This window comes from Rhinoraja longicauda, chromosome 10 (genome assembly GCF_053455715.1).
Source record: "Rhinoraja longicauda isolate Sanriku21f chromosome 10, sRhiLon1.1, whole genome shotgun sequence".
NCBI classification, from domain to species: Eukaryota; Metazoa; Chordata; class Chondrichthyes; order Rajiformes; family Arhynchobatidae; genus Rhinoraja; species Rhinoraja longicauda.
Genome location: NC_135962.1, coordinates 31,581,190 through 31,600,620, shown reverse-complemented (window position 1 = coordinate 31,600,620; position 19,431 = coordinate 31,581,190). Strand labels below are relative to the sequence as shown.

At 41.3% G+C, this 19,431-nt stretch overlaps 2 protein-coding genes across 2 annotated transcripts in view; one reads left to right on the top strand and one right to left on the bottom strand.

Moving 5' to 3' along the window:
- The window catches only part of gemin2 (gem (nuclear organelle) associated protein 2), a 34,931-nt gene extending 34,570 nt beyond the window's left edge, over positions 1–361 (top strand). The window contains exon 11 of the mRNA XM_078407174.1: positions 118–361. Coding sequence (XP_078263300.1) covers positions 118–154 — 37 coding nt within the window. The 3' untranslated portion in view covers positions 155–361. The remainder of the gene's footprint in view (positions 1–117) is intronic.
- A 2,483-nt stretch (positions 362–2,844) lies between these two features.
- The window catches only part of trappc6b (trafficking protein particle complex subunit 6B), a 21,734-nt gene continuing 5,147 nt past the window's right edge, over positions 2,845–19,431 (bottom strand). The window contains exons 2-6 of the mRNA XM_078406589.1: positions 19,123–19,190; positions 17,443–17,560; positions 9,934–10,017; positions 6,260–6,353; positions 2,845–5,816 (exon numbers count right to left, since the gene is read on the bottom strand). Coding sequence (XP_078262715.1) covers positions 5,785–5,816; positions 6,260–6,353; positions 9,934–10,017; positions 17,443–17,560; positions 19,123–19,190 — 396 coding nt within the window. The 3' untranslated portion in view covers positions 2,845–5,784. The remainder of the gene's footprint in view (positions 5,817–6,259; positions 6,354–9,933; positions 10,018–17,442; positions 17,561–19,122; positions 19,191–19,431) is intronic.

The window sequence follows — 19,431 nt, the reverse complement described above, 5'->3', positions numbered from 1 at the left end:
AAGCGCAATTTGAACTGAACAGACACCAATTAGTTAAGGACCGAGGTGTTTATTGTAGTTTTGGCTATAAAGGGACATCTCACAATTAAGTTTATTTTTTAATTATTTCTCTTTCAGGTATTTTCAACAGTGTGACCTCGCAGATAATGACTGATGTTAATGAAGTCTGGAATAAAAACTCAGTCCATAATTTTCAACCATGTTATGTTGATAATGTATTTTGTTTAAATTTGGATCATGTTCTGTTTTGTTGACACAAACCTTTCTGTGATGCAGTCTTATTTAAAATCCATATGATGGAATAATCAAAGAATAAATGCCAATTCTCAACTTTTGTAATAAACAATTTGACATGCTGGAAGTTGTCTGTTACTGCTGAAGGTTTTTACAAACTGGTTCAAAATTCAATAATTTCAGAGACATTATGGCATTGCCACGAAAAAGAAATGTATTTAACTTTTGTAAGTGTGCCTATGTTGAGGACCTAATGCATTTCACCATGCTTCTAATTATAGTCGAATACAGATGAAATATCCTCTGGTTTTAAACAAAATCTCATGTATGGAATAAGGAGCAGCCATGTACATTTGATTCTTGAATGCTTGTATCAGGAAATTAATTCCTTTTCTTTCCAACTTTATCTTAAGTTTATCTTTATTTACAGACTGATCAGGAACCACACGATCAAATTGCAAATTAAAAATATGGTCCCATGGTTGCATGGGTTTTAACAGCTCAAAATAGTGGCAAAATAGGAGCAGGGAGGTTCTGCTGCAGTTGTACAGGGCCTTGGTGAGACCGCATCTGGAGTATTGTGTACAGTTTTGGTCTCCTGATCTGAGGAAAGACATTGTAGCCTTAGAGGGAGTACAGAGAAGGTTCACCAGATTGATCCCTGGGATGGCAGGACTTTCATATGAAGAAAGACTGGATAGACTAGGCTTATACTCGCTGGAATTTAGAAGACTGAGGGGGGATCTTATAGAAACATATAAAATTCTTAAGGGGTTGGAGAGGCTAGATGCGGGAAGATTGTTCCCGATGTTGGGGAAGTCCAGAACCAGGGGTCACAGCTTAAGGATAAGGGGGGTCTTTTAGGACCGAGATGAGAAAACATTTCTTCACACAGAGAGTGGTGAGTCTGTGGAATTCTCTGCCACAGAAGTTAGTTGAGGCCAGTTCATTGGTTATATTTAAGAGGGAGTTAGATGTGGCCCTTGTGGCTAAAAGGATCAGGGGGTATGGAGAGAAGGCAGGTACAGGTTACTGAGCTGGATGATCAGCCATGATCATATTGAATGGCGGTGCAGGCTCGAAGAGCCGAATGGCCTACTCCTGCACCTATTTTCTATGTTCAACCCAGACTCACTGTATTAATCAGTAAAGCAAATCATATACCTAAGTTGCATTCTTGATGTGAAATGTTCATTTTAAAAGGAACTATCACGATATTAGAAAATCCATTATTTTATGCTTAAAATTTTCCTCTTCCCTATACGTGGTAAAACAAACACGTTACAAAAATAACCAATATATAATTTTGTCAAGTACCAACCTATTTGGGTGATATTGGAGCAATATTGACAAGAGTTGGTTTAATTACATTGTTTTAAATTGCCAGATGTTTGACATATCTTGGGTTATCTAAAATTTCCATTGAGCAGCAGCAATATTGTGCTCCTGCTCAATGTAATTTTTTTTTCCTGGGTGGTGTGAATATGCTCATATTCATCTTCAACATCTTCAAATATTAGGATTGAAAATTATCCACAAAAGCACAATACCAAATACAGTATGGAAAGCAATTTGAGTGTAAGTGCATATTGACAGTTCAAAGATGGCACTTGCACCAATCAGGAACAGGCTAATTCAAAAGCAGGATGTATTCTGGCCAGTACAAAGATTATGTACAAAAAGCTAATTTAAACAGCACCAAAAGGAAGTGGTCAAACCACTCGAGAGACCGTACCAAGAGAGCACCTGGGCAGCCATCAAGACATGGCCAAGAGTGTTCAGGCTGACATTAACTCAACTGCACTAGTTGTGACCAGCATGTGCTGAATAACAGGTTACACTAAAAATTTGAGATATTGAAAGTTTGTTTTTAGAGCAACAGCTGATACTATTACAAATTCAGAAATAAGAAACAAGCTGTGAGGAATTGCCATTCCATTGGCAGTTTTTTTTCCAAGTATTATCATTGCCATATCACTGTTAAAAATTGAGACAGCTAATATTTGAAACATCATCTTGTCTTTGAGATTGTTTCTCAAACAAGTCGAGTCACACATCCACCACAACCTTAATCTTGAATACATTCCTTTTGACTGCATCTACATTGGAAGCTCTGTTTGTAAACTAGAGCGGTGCAAATTTCTCTGGGAGAATGAAAATTGGAGTTAGGAAGTTGACATGAATTTGTTTGAAAACAAGAATGATTACTTTTAAATGATGGTATTATTTAATCTCCCTTGAAAACTGATCCATATCTTATCTTTCTAACCATTCTATAATCTTTGATTCACTGATGTTTTTTCTACAGTATAATTAAACCGTGAAACAGTTTAAGGTATTTTAACCATTATTATTTTGAAACATTTGTTGCAGTGTGCTTCCTGACCCTAGTACACAACATAACCTGCTTAAAGTTGTTTTCCAAAAGGAATCTCTTGGCCACACATCCAATAAGTGCAGAGCTAGATACACATTGTTAGGACAAATGCTACTTAGGACAAGGTTGGGCAAAATACAATTTTGTAACAGAATACTGATCCTCTTTCATGAAACATCCTCTTGCTTCACATGAACAGAACTAAAATCCAACTCTTGATTGCTCGAAAAAACAATAGTTTATTGAACAAAGGCAAAAAACATACCAGATGTAGAATGGAATTCTGTATAAAGTTGAACTCTGAAGAAAAATTATAAAGTGTTCAATCCCACACATGAAACACATTTGTCTGGACATAGTTGAGAAAAATGTTGGAAAATGGGGAATTCTAAAAGATCAAAATGGAATTGTTTACCACTCAAATGCTTTGAATATGATTTTTTTAAACCTGCAAATTAGTTGACAACTGCAACAGTTAAGGTTTTCCCAGATATTCAGTGATTGCCAGGAAAGCAGTGAGCACTTGTAATGCAAAAGTGGGTACAAAATTATCATCTGCTGATGGGCAGCAATTATATCTGTTACAAATCATTATGCAAACAGAAATTTTGAATGGAAAGCTGGAGAGAGAGAAAGGAGTTTATATTGCCTTTAATGTAAGTTTAAGGCAGTATTGAGATGTCCAGTTTCCATGCTTAATTTCAATCTCAACACAAAGTAGTCACAGACAAAAATATGGCAGTACAGGTTGTATGTCTAAAGCACAGATTTTTAAGGATGCCATGAATCCACCTTGTTCTTGAATCTCATGATTAGAACGAGTGCAAATTGAGTCAAGAGTAGCTGGACAGATTGTTCCAGACCCATGCTGCTCCTTATTTGCAAGATCACAACACAATGACTCATTAATAAATAAGATGGAGAACAAAGATGTGTAATACTGATCCAATCCAAAAAGATACTGCTACTCAAATACAGATTAGAACTCAAGGATAAACAGAATGCCGACCATGACATTTGGAGCACGAAACAAGACTGGGAAAGAGAGGAATAAATAATGTAATGTAATTTTGTAATTGAGTAACTTAGCATCCTAAATCACGCTAGCTTCCCAGCCCCAAGTATCACCTGTGCATGTCCTCCAGAGATGCTGCCTGACCCGCTGAATTACTCCAGCATTTGTGTCTTTATTGTATCTCTCGAGCCAGAGTGGCACATGGTATGTTGTGTGCTTGGTAGTAAGTAGGGTGAAGTGCATCTTGAGCTAGCATGAAAGGGTACTGCAGATTGAGAATGATCCAAATGCTATGGTCTATATTTTTTTTAATGTAGGAAAGGAATCCTGGTTGGAGCAAAACAAGACGTCACAGGTAACCTGTGGATAATTACCCATGTAAAGAGGGATGAACAGACAGGAATATAGCTGTAAGGGGCTTCAATTTCAAGGGACACTGGCAACCTTATGCAATTGTTGGGATAGTCTTCACCTGGAATGTTTGAATTAGAGATACAGCATGGAAACAGGCCTTTCGGCCCACCGTCCATGCCAACCATTGATCACCCATTCACACTAGTTCTACATCAGCCGACATTGTCATCCACTACATGCATACCAGGTGCAATTGCGGAGACCAATTAACCATCAAACTACATATCTTTGGGGTCACAGGGAGAATGCAAGTCCACATAGACTGCAGGATTGAATCAGGTCTCTGGCACTGGGAGGCAGTAGCTCCTACCAGCTGCGCCACTGTGCCAAAATAATTAAAAGTACTCAAGGAATTTAAACTAGTAAATGGGGTAACGGAGTCAAATGTAAGAGTTGATGTAAATCTGAAAAATATACAACAGAAACAATAATAATGCTTTGGAAATGGAGGGAAAGGGAAAGCTATGATGCAAAGCATTTTAAATGAATAACAGTGGGGAAGAATGGCAAGGTAGAATGTGACCGAAAGTAACCGAAACCAAGCAAAGAACATTTTATAAATTTGAATTGAAGATGAACAGTTAAAGGTGAAAAAAAAGTTAGAATCATTACAAAATGAGAGTATAACAGGGTAATCAGGCAGCACAGGCTCAGCAGAAGCGAGTCTACAAAAGGGATTTATAGCAACAGTGCGAGTTGAGTCGTGTACAAGTCTCCAGCCAACAGCTGTAAAGTTTTAGTAGTTGGCTCAATGACAGCAAGCAGTAGGGATAATGGGCAGGTATTTGAATCGGCAGCTCAGTTAATCAAATGGAGGCAGAACAATGGTTAATGGAGGCAGAACAAAGTCATGGTCGGAGAATCAGATCACAAATCAGCTAGGTTTTTACTGGCATGGTCACGTTCCAATGCAGGTATGAGCAGCAAGTAATTACAATGGGTGATCCCAATGTTTTCCTTTAACTGCCCAGTTTTTGGATCTCAATTTATTCTGGTCAATTTTGATCTTTTCTCTAACATTCCTAGTTCAGTTAAACATCTAATTCCTGTTGAATATAAATCTTTATGGAAAAATACAATAATACTGGAACTGGCCATGTTTTAGTTTAACAAACTACAAATAAATCATATTAAGCTCAATACACAGTCTCTCTGCACAAGGTGCATGGATTCATTTGTTACCCACATATTTCTTTGTATACACCTTACAATGAGATGAACCTATAAAACATTCCACTGAAAAATACCAAGCTATCTCTACTGTTAAACCTGCAATAAATACACAAATGATGCTGAAGTAGTCACAAAAACAAAAAATACTATGGACACAAGCAGCATTTAAATATTCAAGGGTCTTCTAGAACTCAGGCCGAGCACTTGCATGTTTCCAGCATTTCAACCTGAATTTCAGCAAATATAGATCATAATTGGAGTTTAAAAAACAATGCTCCTGTAATCAGTTGAACAGAAAAGAACTCCACTTTATCCATAATAACACTGACAATACCTGACCAGGAATCAAATTCCATTACCCTAATTTGAAGTAGATTTTTTTTTATTCTGCCAGTTGGCATGATAGTGACATGTATTTATTAGTAAAGTCAAATGTCAAAACTTATATACATAGCTAAAAAGACATGTAAACAAAATACATTATAATGTTGTTTTACAGAATACGAGATAACACTTCCATAGTTTAAATAATCCTGTTTCCCAACAGTAACGGTGCCTGTGAAAATAACTTCTACATCTTTTGGATCATTACTTGGAATTTACCTGCAAAGGAAAGAAAATGTTAAAGCTAAGTCACTTAGATTTTTTTTTAAAGTAACTCATTAACTTTCCAAAAAAATAAATATTAAGCTTCAAAGGCAATAGTGCGATTTGTAACCAAACAAAAGTCACAACATTCACAAACAAAAGTCACAACATTCGTATTTTAACTGGGAGGTGGGGAACAAAGGTTGGGGGGAGGGGGGGCAAAGAGAAAGTGATCTTTCTTTGGCTGTTAATGCTAAATAGTTTAGCTGGTTCTGCTGACTTCAATACAGGAAGTAACTATAATCTGTAGTTGATACTCTCAGCTGTTTAGCCTTGCACACAAAAAATATTAACAACAGAAAGCTGGCCGGCCACAGAAACGCAAATATGGGATTCACTGAAACAAAAGTTTAAATTCTTCAGTTAATGCAACCAAAACATCAAAAACAATAACTTACATGCTGGCATTGTAGTAACTTCCACTGTCACAATACTTTTAATTCCCAAGTTCGATAAGGCACCTCTAACCAGCCCACAAGTAAATGCCAAATACTGAAAATTATAAAAGGGATTTTATTAACTTCTGTTGTGCGAAAATAAAAGTTAAACCTATAATTAATATCGTTCAAAGACGTGCACACCGCGGACTTTAAATTCAGATCCATGTTCTACAAAAGGATACAAATCAAGAATGATTGTGAAAGTAAGCATGCAGGTACAGCAGGCAGTGAAGAAAGTGAATGGCATGTTGGCCTTCATAGCGAGAGGATTTGAGTATAGGAACAGGGAGGTCCTACTGCAGTTGTACAGGCCCCTGGTAAGACCACACCTGGAGTTTTGTGTGCAGTTTTGGTCTCCTAATTTAAGGAAGGACATTCGTGCTATTGAGGGAGTGCGGTGCAAGTTCACCAGGTTAATTTTCCAATGGCGGGACTGACATATGATGAAAGAATGGATCGACTGGCTTTATATTCACTAGAATTTAGGATGAGAGGGGATCTTATAGAAACATAAAATTCTTAAGGGATTGGACAGGGTAGATGCAGGAAAAATGTTCCCGATGTTGGGGGAGTCCAGAACCAGGGGTCACAGTTTAAAAATAAGGGGTAGGCCATTCAGGACTGAGATGAGGAAAAACCTTTTCACCAGAGAGTCGTGAATCTGTGGAATTCTCTGCCACAGGAGGCAGTGGAGGCCAATTCACTGGATGTTTTCAAGAGTTAGATTATAGCTCTTAGGGCTAACTGAATCAAGGGATATGGAGAGAAAGCAAGAATAGGGTATTGATTTTGGATCATCAGCCATGATCGTATTGAATGGCGGTGCTGGCTTGATGGGCCAAATGGCCTACATTTACACCTATTTTCTATGTTTCTATGAAAGCAACAAGCTGTAAATTAGCCTAAAAAATGTAGACCATCGAGTCAAACATCTGTGGAGTTTTCAACTCAGCTCTCTTTACTATATAGCACACTCACCTGAAGAGTTAGGCCAGCACAGCCATGATCATTAAATGTAGCAACCAGGGCTGCAAATGCTGGTTTACAAAAAAAGACGCAAATTGCTAGAGAAACTCAGCAGGTCAGACAGCATCTCTGGAGAACCTGGATAGTGATGTATCGGGTTAAGACCGTTCTTCAGATTCAAGGTGACATTTTGTGTCAGATCGCTTCAAAACATACCAATCCATGTTTCCTCCAGCACTTTGTCTTTTTTTCATGATCATTAAATGGTGGGGCAAGCTTGAAGGGCATAATTATCTACTCTTATTGCTAATTTCTTGTGCTCACCTGGGTCAGAGAATGCTGATCAAATACACCCCCCCCCCTCCCCCAACCCCCTCCAGAGTAACCAAATTAAGCTGTGGTGGGGACCTAAAGGCCATCAAAGGAGTTCTCTCGGGATCTAATAAAGGAGACCTGCTTGTAGTGCACAGCCCGATCCACCTGCCACAGATTGTCTTTAATTCAGGGCGGCAAGGTGGCGCGGCGGTAGGGTTGTTGCCAGAGACCCAGGTTCAATCGTGACTTTAGGTACTGTCTGTACAGAGTTTGTATGTTCTCCCCGTGACCGCATGGGTTTTCCCCAGGTGCTTTGGTTTCCTCCCGCACTCCAAAGACATACAGGTTTGTAGGTTAATTTGGCATCATTAGAGATTGTAAATCGTCCCTTGTACGTCGGAGAGTGCTAGTGTAATGGGATCGCTGGTCTGCGCGGACTCAGTGGGCCGAAGGACATGTTTCCACGTTGTATCTCTAAAAGAAACTTTAAAAATCTCTTTCCTCTCTGCACACTGGAAATATTTCACGTTGCTTTTAGAGCATCTCAAAATACTTTTGAAGTGCTTTTGAAATGTGGTCAATTATGCCATGCAGGAAACACTTTTGCCAATTCATACACGGCAAGATCCCATAAACACATCTGAATAATGATAAGTGAACAGATCTGAACAGTGATAAATGACTAGTTAATATATTTTTTGTAATGCAGCTCGAACAATGCATTTTGGCCAAGACTTCATGGATAACTCCACTCCTCTTCTTTGAATGGTGGCATTAAGCTTGTGTCACCCTACTGAGCGAATGAATGGAGCCTCAGGCTTGTATCTCATTGGCAGCAATCCCTCAGACACTTACTTAAAATGGCAGTTTAGAGTTTTGTTCTCAACTTTGGAGTGGGATTTGAATCCACAACCTTTGGGAATACTACCAACCGAGTTACATCCAACCCAAAATGATTGCACTAGTAACTCGAAAAACAAACTGCATATTTAATTGGTGGAGGAAATGGACAATTGTTTAGTTTTCTTCTCATCTGCCCCAGAAAGAACTATGTTCCACATTCCAGTCAGACAAATTGACATTCCACCCTCCTCCCCAGACAACACCAGATGCTGCCCTCCAAAGAAACGTGCAAGAATGGCTCAGAGAAAATAGAAACAAACCATAACAGAGCAGTCTTGCTATAATTAACATCCAGATTTAGCAAAGAGACAAGCAGCAATCTTTCATGGCAATACCCCCTTTCCACATACAGATTCCATCATGTTTCAAGCAAGGAACCATCAAAGATCCAGAGCATGATAGGTACCAAAAATTGTTGGAACAACCACAAACTAATTCGCTCTGTTATCTCCTTCTACCTCTCCCCAAAACAAGTGCTGTAAATAAGCTGTCACAAGGAAACTCAAATGTTAAAGATCTCAAGGAACCTGCAAAGAGAGTTCTTCTCCAACAGCAGCTCAAAGTCAACCCAGAGTACAGAGAGCCCACAGCATCTGGCCTACCCCAAGGTCCATCATAATTATCTCCCGTTCAGAAACTTTAGAGAACACACCAAGGTTGATTGGTGAGAATGACCAAGCCATCTAGTTGCTAATTAAACATGGTTAATTTTTGGATTTGAAACTTCATGGGGAAAATAGCTTTAAAGGCAGGCAAAGACCAAGATCCAACAGAAAACATGTAACCTAAAGAACAATGGTGTGGGCAAAGAGTGCAGGAAGTCCAGTACCTTACTGGTAAAGTTTATAAAGTTTTCTTAGAATAAAGGGCAAGACAAGCACTCATCCGGGCTTCCCCCTTTCCTGGAGTTCACCACTTTCACATTAGGATTCCTTCCTACTATATTCCACATGGCAGACACTGTACCAAATTCCCCAGTGCTAACTTTCAGATGTCCAATGGTAGTGGCCATGTAGCTAGTTACCCCTCCCCCCGAATACCCCAACAACCCAATTAAGACAGGAAGTCAGTGCTGCCTTACTTCTGTTAGAATTTATAATTGGTCCCAATCACATCATAGTTTTGCAAAGTTACTCCAATTCAAATATTGATCCATTTACCCTTAAAAGATACAATAGTCTCTCCGTCACACAGAAATATCCCATGCTCCAATGACAGCACATAATTTCCTCTTAAGTATGCTTCGATGAAAGTTTTAAATAATTACTCCTGAATCAAGGGGTGCAGTTCCATATATGCATTTTGAAAACTCTTAATTTAAAAAACCTCACATTTCCAAATGATAAGACTGGATTTAAACTTCTGTACTGCCACATTACAGTACACTCGGAAGATCATCACCAGGCGTATTTGTAGATCTACTTATTAAAGATAACCTAAAGATATACCTTGGGTGCATGTTCCAGGTATTGCTTCCCTGCAGACATCTGAGTCAAGAGGCGGAACTTGTTGTCTTGAAGTACATAAATACCCTGGAGGGTTAATACAACAACAGTTAAAAATGTTAAAAGCGCTGAAAAGTCAATTGTTTTGCCTATTTCAATGTTATTTTTTCATGAAGGACTTAACATTAAGCTATGCTAACTCTTCAGCACCATAAGAATGCTGCATTATCACCGATGACAATATTTGGAGTAATCTAATAGAATTAGATTACTTCTAATAGAATTAGATTACTTCTGCCTCTTCAGATAATTTGTACAAATTCCTTGGCATTATTTTAAAAGCAGGAAATTCTCCCTTCCACCAATCTCCCTTTGATTACCAAAAACAAAATTGATTGGTGAGTTAAATTGAGCTTGATTCAGCCCACTGCTCAGACTTGCCTCAGCTGCTCACATCTACCTAAGGATGGATGCAGAGGGCCAGCTAAGCACGTTAAGTTAACAAGCACGAGCAAAATATAAACTGCTTAAACTTACCTTTTCCCTCACCTAAACTCCAAGTTGGAAATTGCCAGTCAGGTGAAAAAGCCCATGCCAGGTTGACTGGCAAAGGATCAGAGAAATAAATTCCTGATGTAATGCTGGAAATCCCTGTCAACGGCTATGCTATTGAACTCTATATGGATCCCAGCAATAAAACAATGTCACGATAATCTGAGGGTGACACCCGACCAAAAATGTCATCTGTCCATTCCTTCCACAGATGCTGCCTGACCTGCTGAGTTCCTCCAGCACTATATTCCAGTACCTGCAGTTTCTTGGTCTCTAACATAAGAATTGTGTTGATATCACTCAATTAATCCTAGATTTATAGCAGGTCCCTCGGATTTACCATTGTTTGTTTTAGACAAAAAGGTGCTGGTAGGCATAAAACAGCTCATGGGACACCTATGTGAATGGCGCCGATGATGGCTGCCACGGTGTACTGCTCCTTGCTGTTTTGTCTGTGTTTGTTCGTTTGTGTCGTCTGTGAAAATCCCACAAAGGTCACTTTCATGAGAGAGGTACTTATTAACATCAGATATACGGTACCTCCAAACATTGTTCCGGATTTCTTTCACACGCTGGATTATTTGGACATACTCATCGGCGGGGCTGTGGTGACTGTGTTCAAGGTCTTGAGACGAAGAAGGACCCGGGGGAAGAGCTCTGGAGCACTCACCCGACTCCGGCGACGAGGATTACACACACCGCTCCCGAGTACATTCCTTGCAAATCCACGTTTTCTCAACAACAAAGTGGACGAACTGAACCTCCTGTGCCAAACAAACAAGGACATCTCTCGAGCCGCTGCCCTGTGCTTCACCAAGACCTGGCTGTGTGAGGCGACCCCGGACAATGCGCTGCAACTGGCTGGCTTTCAACGACACACAGCGGACCACGAAGCGGAGGCAGCGGGGAAATCAAGAGGCGGTGGAATATGCTTCTACACTAACCAGGGCTGGTGAAGTGACATCACGGTATTATCTAACTTCTGTTCTCCTAATCTGGAATCTTTTTTTATAAATTGCAAACCCTTTTATTCTCCGAGGGAATTTACCTCTTTTATTCTCGTTGGAGTTTACATCCCCCCCCAAGCCTACGTACGTGAGGCGCAAACGCAACTTGCTGACCAGCTAATGAGAGTAGAGAATGACTTCCCGGACTCCATGGTCATTGTTTTGGGGGATTTTAACAAGACTAACCTCAGCCGAGAGCTTCCAAAATACCAACATCACGTTACCTGCCCCACCGGAGAGGAGAGAACACTCGATCATTGTTATAGGGGGATTGCATGTAAGGTTGTAAGGTCAAAGTGCGTGACGCACGGTCGCTCAAGCCACCTGGAGGACATGGCAGCTTACGGCATACACAAGTAACATGTGCAACTGGTACATTCTTACCTTTAAAAAGCCGCCAAAAGACCAATTTTTGTGCTGTAAAATATGAGGAAGAAGCTGGAGGATCTGGCGGAGGAAGAGGAACCATGAGAAGGGCTGCCAGGCCCGCGGACACAAGTAGCAGCTGGGAAGGCGTCTGGCCAGCCGGCGGGAGAAGGGGAAACGCGTATCGGGAAGGGAGGCAGGAGAGCAAAGCCAAGAAGCAGAGGGCCGCCGACCGGCCGGAGGGGGGAGAAGAAAAGGAGGAGGAGGGAGAAGAAAAGGAGGAGGAGGAGGAGGAGGAGGAGGAGGGAAGGACAGGGTTGAGTGAGCTGGGAGAGAAGCAGCGGGAAGAACCCGAGCCGAGGGGCCTGGTGCTCTGCAGGGGCAGAAGCAGTGAGTGCTGGAGGTCGGCGACCCGCCGGGGCCTGAGGGCGAAAGGCCCAGGGAGCCGTGCTCAATGGCCTTAGAGGAGGAGGCGGTGGAAGAGGAGGAGGAGCAGAATGTCGAGCCCGAAGAGGAGGAGGAGGAAGAGGACCGGGGAGAGGCCGATCGGCAGGGGAGGCTGAGCAGCAGCGAGAGCTGGGCCGGGCGCTGGGAGCCGAGGAGGAGAACCAGGCCACGGCTCTGCTCAGCGGTCCCAGCTTCGAGTTGTTGAGTGCCGGCCAAGTGGAAGCAGACCCCGGCTGACAGAGATGGCGAGCGGGGAGAAGGGCTGGAGGGCCAGCAGGAGCCGCGAGGGGCCAAAGAGCCGCAGGAAGCGAGGTACGGAGTAGGGGCGCTGGAGGAGCGAGGAACGCAGGAATGGGGAGAGGTGTCGGGACACTCGGAGCGCCGGGAGGGAGCCGGAGATGCGCTGATGATGCGGGTGAAGCTGATCTGCAGCAAACTGCAGCCGTAGCATTGAACTGCAGCACCGTCTCATCAGGACTGGCGAACTGTTCCACAACAGAAGTCGTTCCAAACATAAAATAGAAGAAAAAGACGAAGCAAAGAGGGCTGCACTGAAAGCCCTAGTAAGTGATTGCCTGCAGTACGAGGCGTGCCCTCCAGTAGGCGTTGTGTGGCAACAGTACGGGGTCAGGGGCCGTGAACCTCACCTGCCGTGCAATCCCCCTATACTACAATCAAGAACGCATATCGCTCTGTTCCCCGGGCGGCTCTGGGACTCTCTGATCATTGTTTAGTTCACCTTATTCTGACCTACAGGCAGAAACTAAAATCTGCTAAGCCTGTGGTCAGAACAACAAAAAAGTGGACAAGCAAGGGCATTGAAAACCTACAGTCCTGCTTTGACTGCACTGTTTGGAATGTGTTCAGGGAAGCAACCACAAGCCTCGATGAATATACAGACACTGTGACATCATATGTCAGCTTTTGTGAGGACAGTTGCATTCCCACTAGGACCCGGACCAGGTTCAACAACAACAAGCCTTGGTTTACAGCAGAACTCAGACATCTCTGCCAGTCTCAAGATAAGGCTTACAGCAGCGGGGATGCAGACCTTTACAGGCAGGCCAAGTACAAGCTGAGAAGAGGAATCAAAGCTGCCAAGAAAAGGTACTCTGAGAAGTTGGGGAGCAAGTTCTCAGCTAATGACTCATCTTCAGTGTGGGAGGACTTGCAAGAAATCATCAGCTACAAGAGGAAAACCTTGGACAATCGTTAGCGGACCAACGACCTGAACGAGTTCTACTGAAGGTTCGATGGACAGAAACCTCCCTCACGCACTCCTCCCCAATCACCACTTCACACCTGCTCACAGGCAAAAATTGGCCTGCAAAAATTGGACCCTTCCCCACCCACCCCTCCCCAATCACCACTTCACACGTACTTGTAGCATGGCTCCAGTGTGCAAAGACTGGGCCCTCATCCACTACCCACCCCCTCTGCAATCACCACTTCACACCTACTTGCAGCCTGGCTCCAGTCTGCAAAGACTGGGCACTCGTCCACCCATTCTTTGCTGCCCAACATCAGTCTGGCCACTTCTCCATCACTAACAATAGAAATTGAGGAGGTGGAGAAGCTATTCAGGAGACAAAAATCTCCAGGACCGGACAACCTTTCCCCCTCTACCTTCAAAATCTGTGCCGAACAACTGGCACCAGTCTACACAGACATTTTCAATCAGTCCCTGCCTGCTTCAAAGTCTCCACTATTATTCCTGTACTCAAAAAGCCAAGAATTACTGGTCTTAATGACTGCAGGCCTGTCACACTGTAATCATGAAGACCCTTGAGAGACTTGTGCTGGCCCACCTGAAAAATATCACAAACCCCCTGCTAGACCCCCTGCAGTTTGCATACCAGGCCAATAGATCAGTGGATGACGCAGTCAACCTATGCCTCCACTTCATCCTCCAGCACCAAGACCACCAGGGGGCCTATGCAAGGATTTTGTTTGTGGATTTTGGCTCTGCATTCAACACCATTGTGCCAGAGCTACTATACTCCAAACTCTCCAAGTTGACTGTGCCTGAACCCCTCTGTCAGTGGATCACCAACTTCCTGACAGACAGGAAGCAGCATGCGAGGCTGGGAAAGCACATCTCGGACCCGCAGACCCTCAGCAATGTTGCGTACTCTCCCCTCTCCTTTACTCTCTCTACACCAATGACTGCACCTCCACAGACTCCTCTGTCAAGTTTCTCAAGTTTGCGGATGACACAACCCTGATTGGACTGATCCAGGATGGGGAGGAATCTGCCTACATACAGGAAGTGACACAGCTGGCGTCCTGGTGCCATCGCAACAACCTGGAGCTCAATGCTCCTAAGACAGTGGAATTGATTGTAGTCTTTTGAAGAGCTCCCCCTCTCCTCGCCCCACTCACCATCAACAACACCACATTCACATCTGTGGAGCCATTTCAGTTCCTTGGAACCATCATCTCCAGGGACCTTAAATGGGGGGCCACCATCGACTCCACAGTCAAAAAGGCCCAACAGAGGATGTACTTCTTGCGGCAGCTCAGAAAACATAATCTGCCACAGGCAATGATGGTCCAGTTTTATACTGCCATCATAGAGTCTGTCCTCACCTTCTCCATCATGGTCTGGTTTGGCTCAGCCACCAAACATGACATCCGGAGGCAGCAACGGATCGTTTGCACAGCTGAGAAGGTTGTTGGCTGCAACCTTCCCCCCATAGACGAACTGTACACCGCAAGGGCCAGGAAGCGAGCAGGCAAGATCATCTCTGACCCCTCTCACTCTGGCCACCAACTCTTTGAAGCACTTCCCTCTGGAAGGCGACTCTGGACTGTCAAAGCCGCCACAGCCATACATAAAAACAGCTTTTTTTCCCACAAACAGTAGCTCTACTCGACAACCAAAAGTCTGTAGCCTCCTTTTGCTCTGGTATTTTATTTCATTCTTCACGTGTGTGAATTATAATGTTTTATTCTTAATTGTTTACTGTATATCGTGTTGTAACTTGCGAGCAAAGCACCAAGGTAAATTCCTCGAAGGATATATACTTGGCTAATAAAATGTATTTAATTCAACACATCAATCGAGTTTTGAAAACTTTTTAGACATTACCAACACATACCGTCACAATAGCAGCACTGGGGTTTGTTGAATGTCAGCTGTTCAGTTTGGGACTGCCAGCCACAGCCACCACAGTTTAGCCCCTTGTTGAGGTAACATCACACTGAAGGTTTCTAGCATGCGTGTCATCTGGCTGATACGCATCTGTTTTGACTAAATAATACATTCCATTTCAAAGCAACTCATTAAAGCAGAAGCAATGAGGGAAGTGTTAAAGTGCCACATAAGTGCACGTTAAGCTTAATTTTATAAAACTAATTGCGATCAAATCACAAAACAATCAACCACATACAGGCAATAGCAATACTTCAATTGGTAAAGCGTTAAAACCATATTCCAGTGTTAGAAATAATACAAGGTATTTGGCTTTCTGTGGATTCCTGGATTAAAATGATTGCAGTAACAACAAGGTTCAGCTTGTCCTCATTAATTTATAGTAGTCAACATGTAACAGTCACTTAGTCTGAGGAGGTCATTATATATTTCAAAATTAATTAATTACCCACAATTTAAAACTCCAAAATAACAATAAAGTGAATGGACAGCATTAACTGCAGGGTGGGTGCCTGGGATTAAAATCATAGCACTGATTACTGCGCCCACCATTCCCCAGTTGTGCATGGCATTGCACTACCGAGAAAAATATTGGCCCTCATGCAACAAAAGGAAAGTCAACTAACGCTCAACTAAGAATTGAAGCAGTTGTGGCACAGTCAAACAATATACAAATAAGAAGTCATAGATTTACAATGTGTTTGGGCTTTGTAAAAGCTGAAAGCAGCTCTTAAAAAGATATCCCCAAATTTGTGCTGCATTTCTATTGCATATACTGCTATATGGAATAGAATGCTTATAACAGTTTGCTACGGCAGCTGTTCAGTATGGAAAGATAAAACAGTCCCATTTGTCCTGCTGTCCATTCTGACCGGCACTGTGCTTGTGTGTATATATATATATTTAACTTTCTGGTCATTTAGCTGATCTATCATCTACTATTATTGTAATTTGCATACTATTAAGAGTCTTTTCCTTTCACATCATTCCTAATAAATTATATGATATGAAATTATCTTCGAGTTTCATCCATTGGAACTGCTGCCTTTAAACTATGTGGGAGAGAATTTCTACATAATCTGTTTCCTTACTGAAAATCATGTGCTTAAAGGAGGCCAGAAAAAAACCAGATAGGCATTGGAAGTATTAATTTAAATGGGTTTAACATGAGATTTAGAAAACATGGTGGAAATTATTTGGAGGGCACAGTAAATCTTTTTGAAATTTGTAAAATAGAAAGGATTGGAATGATAACCACATAAGGTAACTATTACATTTACATGATGATCGCATTGCATTAAATTAGGTATTGGTTGTACATAGATGACTTGTGCTTGTATGGATTTACTGACAATAGCTCATTTTATTTTCACGGTCACTTAAAAGAATTCAGTTTGTTCTTCCTGAATCCAATCTACTTTTCGAAAACAATTGAGGAAATTAACATTCTTCTCACATTGGCATTAAGATCATAAAGCAATAAAGCACACAACTTTCACTGTATAAATTTTGCTCAATTACCATGCAGCATAAACCCGCTGGTATTCGCAGCCTTAGCCAAAAAGATCTGGACTAAGTAAGTTCAGGACAATGGAACTACTGTGAACACCGAATGTGGCAATTGGCTGCACTCAGTAAAATTCAGTCTGTATAATATTACACGTATTACAGTATAATATTATACTGTATAATATTTGAGGCCACGTTAATCTATTTTATCGGCATCTGTTCTGAAAAAGTCCTCTGTTTAGCCACTTTTCAATAATCTTTGCCTGTATCATTTCAGATATTTATTGTCTGATCATTTTCATATCACTTAAAGTTAGTTAAAAAAATAACTACATTTGTTTAGTTTTAGCAAGTTTGGGATCCCCACAATAGGTGCACTTACACATGTTACTGTTTCTCAATTTGGTGCAATAATAACTATTTATGCCAGCAGAATTCAGGTCCATTTAAACAAACTGCATTTTAAATACAACTTACCTGATGGTTGGTCCGAAGATTATCAATCTGTTTTTTAAATACACTTGTCCAGAAGTCTTTACAAATGAATTTCATAACATCCAATTCATCTTTGAATCGTGCTGTATCTTTAGTAAACCTGTGAGTCAAAATATGATCATCTGTCTGTTTTGTTAAACATTATCAATAACGCAGCTTTAAAAGGCCAGTGGCAATAGACTAGTCCAACCAATAAGTTGCATGGCAAAGAGTATCATTCCTTAAATATTTAATTAAAAGTGCAGTATCATTTATAGGATTTTCATTTTAAAATGTTTCAAGTTTAAAAATAAAGTCCTAGTTATATGAAGATTTATCATGACTTCATGAAACACATTCAATTCATAACAAACTAATTGTTTTTATGACCTTAAATGACAGAATCTATTTTCTTCAATCTAAATCAGCCCTCCGACCAAAAACACTTAAAACAGGAAGCTGCATAACTCTGGCTCAAGTGAAATGAAAGATCTTGCTTTTGGCATTAATCCCACATGACATAGCTGCTCGCTGCTTAAAGGTCCTGTCCCAGTTAGGCGTTTTTTAAGGCGACTGCCGGCGACTGTCATATTCGTCAAACTAAACAGAATACAAGCGCAAAAACATACAAAACCTAACATCATTTATGGACACATTACACTGATGGATAATCAGATCAAGTCCACACTTGGAATTCGCCGAAGTCAGCACCCGCGACAACCTACGTCACCTGGCAACAACCTACGACAGCGCCCACGTCTGGAGACGTTAAGCTACGCTCATTGGCGTCAAACCAACAGTCACCGAAAATTTTTAAGCCTTCGCAAAATCCAGCGGCGACCAGAAAAACGCTACGACTCTTTGGAGACTACTCACGACCATGCACGCAACACCCCGGCGACCGTGTGGCGACAGCCTAGTCACCTGTAGTCGCGTTAAAAATCGCCGAACTGGGACAGGGGCTTAATACAACAGTTTTCCATTAAGTATAGTTGGAAGGGGAAGGAAGGAGTGTGGAGCCACCTATAGCATGGTAGCTGGACAGTTAACACATGCAATGATGGCAAGAGATTACTTTAGTCTCCAAAACAAAACTTGATATCAATGGAGATCTGGGCCATGAGCAAAATTGAAAGATACAACCTGCTCAAAGGACTGTAGCAAATAAATAAGCCAAGAAAAAGAAAACAATGATCCAGAAAGCAAAAATCTGCAACTCATTTAGACAGAGATTAAATTGATTATAACTGGTTTTAAAACTGCCAGAGGAAGTTATATTTCAGTACCAAACAACGAATTAATGCTTCATGGACAAACTATGTATATATTCCTCAAGCAGTGAGAATGGCATATGTTTAAAAGAAATGTCAGTTATCAAAACAAAGTAAGGAATTAAAGGGAACTTGCATTTTTCTCTTACATTTAATTTGCAGCCGATTAGATATTTAACTGTTGAAAAAAATGGCCTTTCATTCCCAACAAAACTCTGCCCAATGCGACAAAATAAACAGCATGCTTCTCTCCTATGAGTGACCATAGTAAGGAGTTGCAACTTTCAACCTTTCTTTAACCGACAAGCAAAGCATTACTGATGGAAATTTGCCCTCTGGATTCTTGTATTCTGGGCAGCCACATTTACTAACCCTATTTTATATTTATTTAGAAAATGTAGTTGCTTATTACCTCTCTATTAGTCCTTGTCCAACTCTGAATCCCATGTTTTCCAGTTTAGTGACATATCTTCCACTTTCCTAAAAAAAAGGAGGAAAAAAAAGTGGATAATTGCTGAGCACGAAAAATACACCTGGAAGAATGTGTGTACTTGTGGCATTTCCATTGTTAACATCGAAATCTTAAGAAAAAGTTTAAACTTAAAATAATCCAGAAACTAACTTGCTGATTTGACATTCGACATTCTTCTTAATGCAAAACTAAAAGCAATCTGTCCTTTTATTCGTCCAATCCCAAGGATAATCATGCAGTGGCTATATT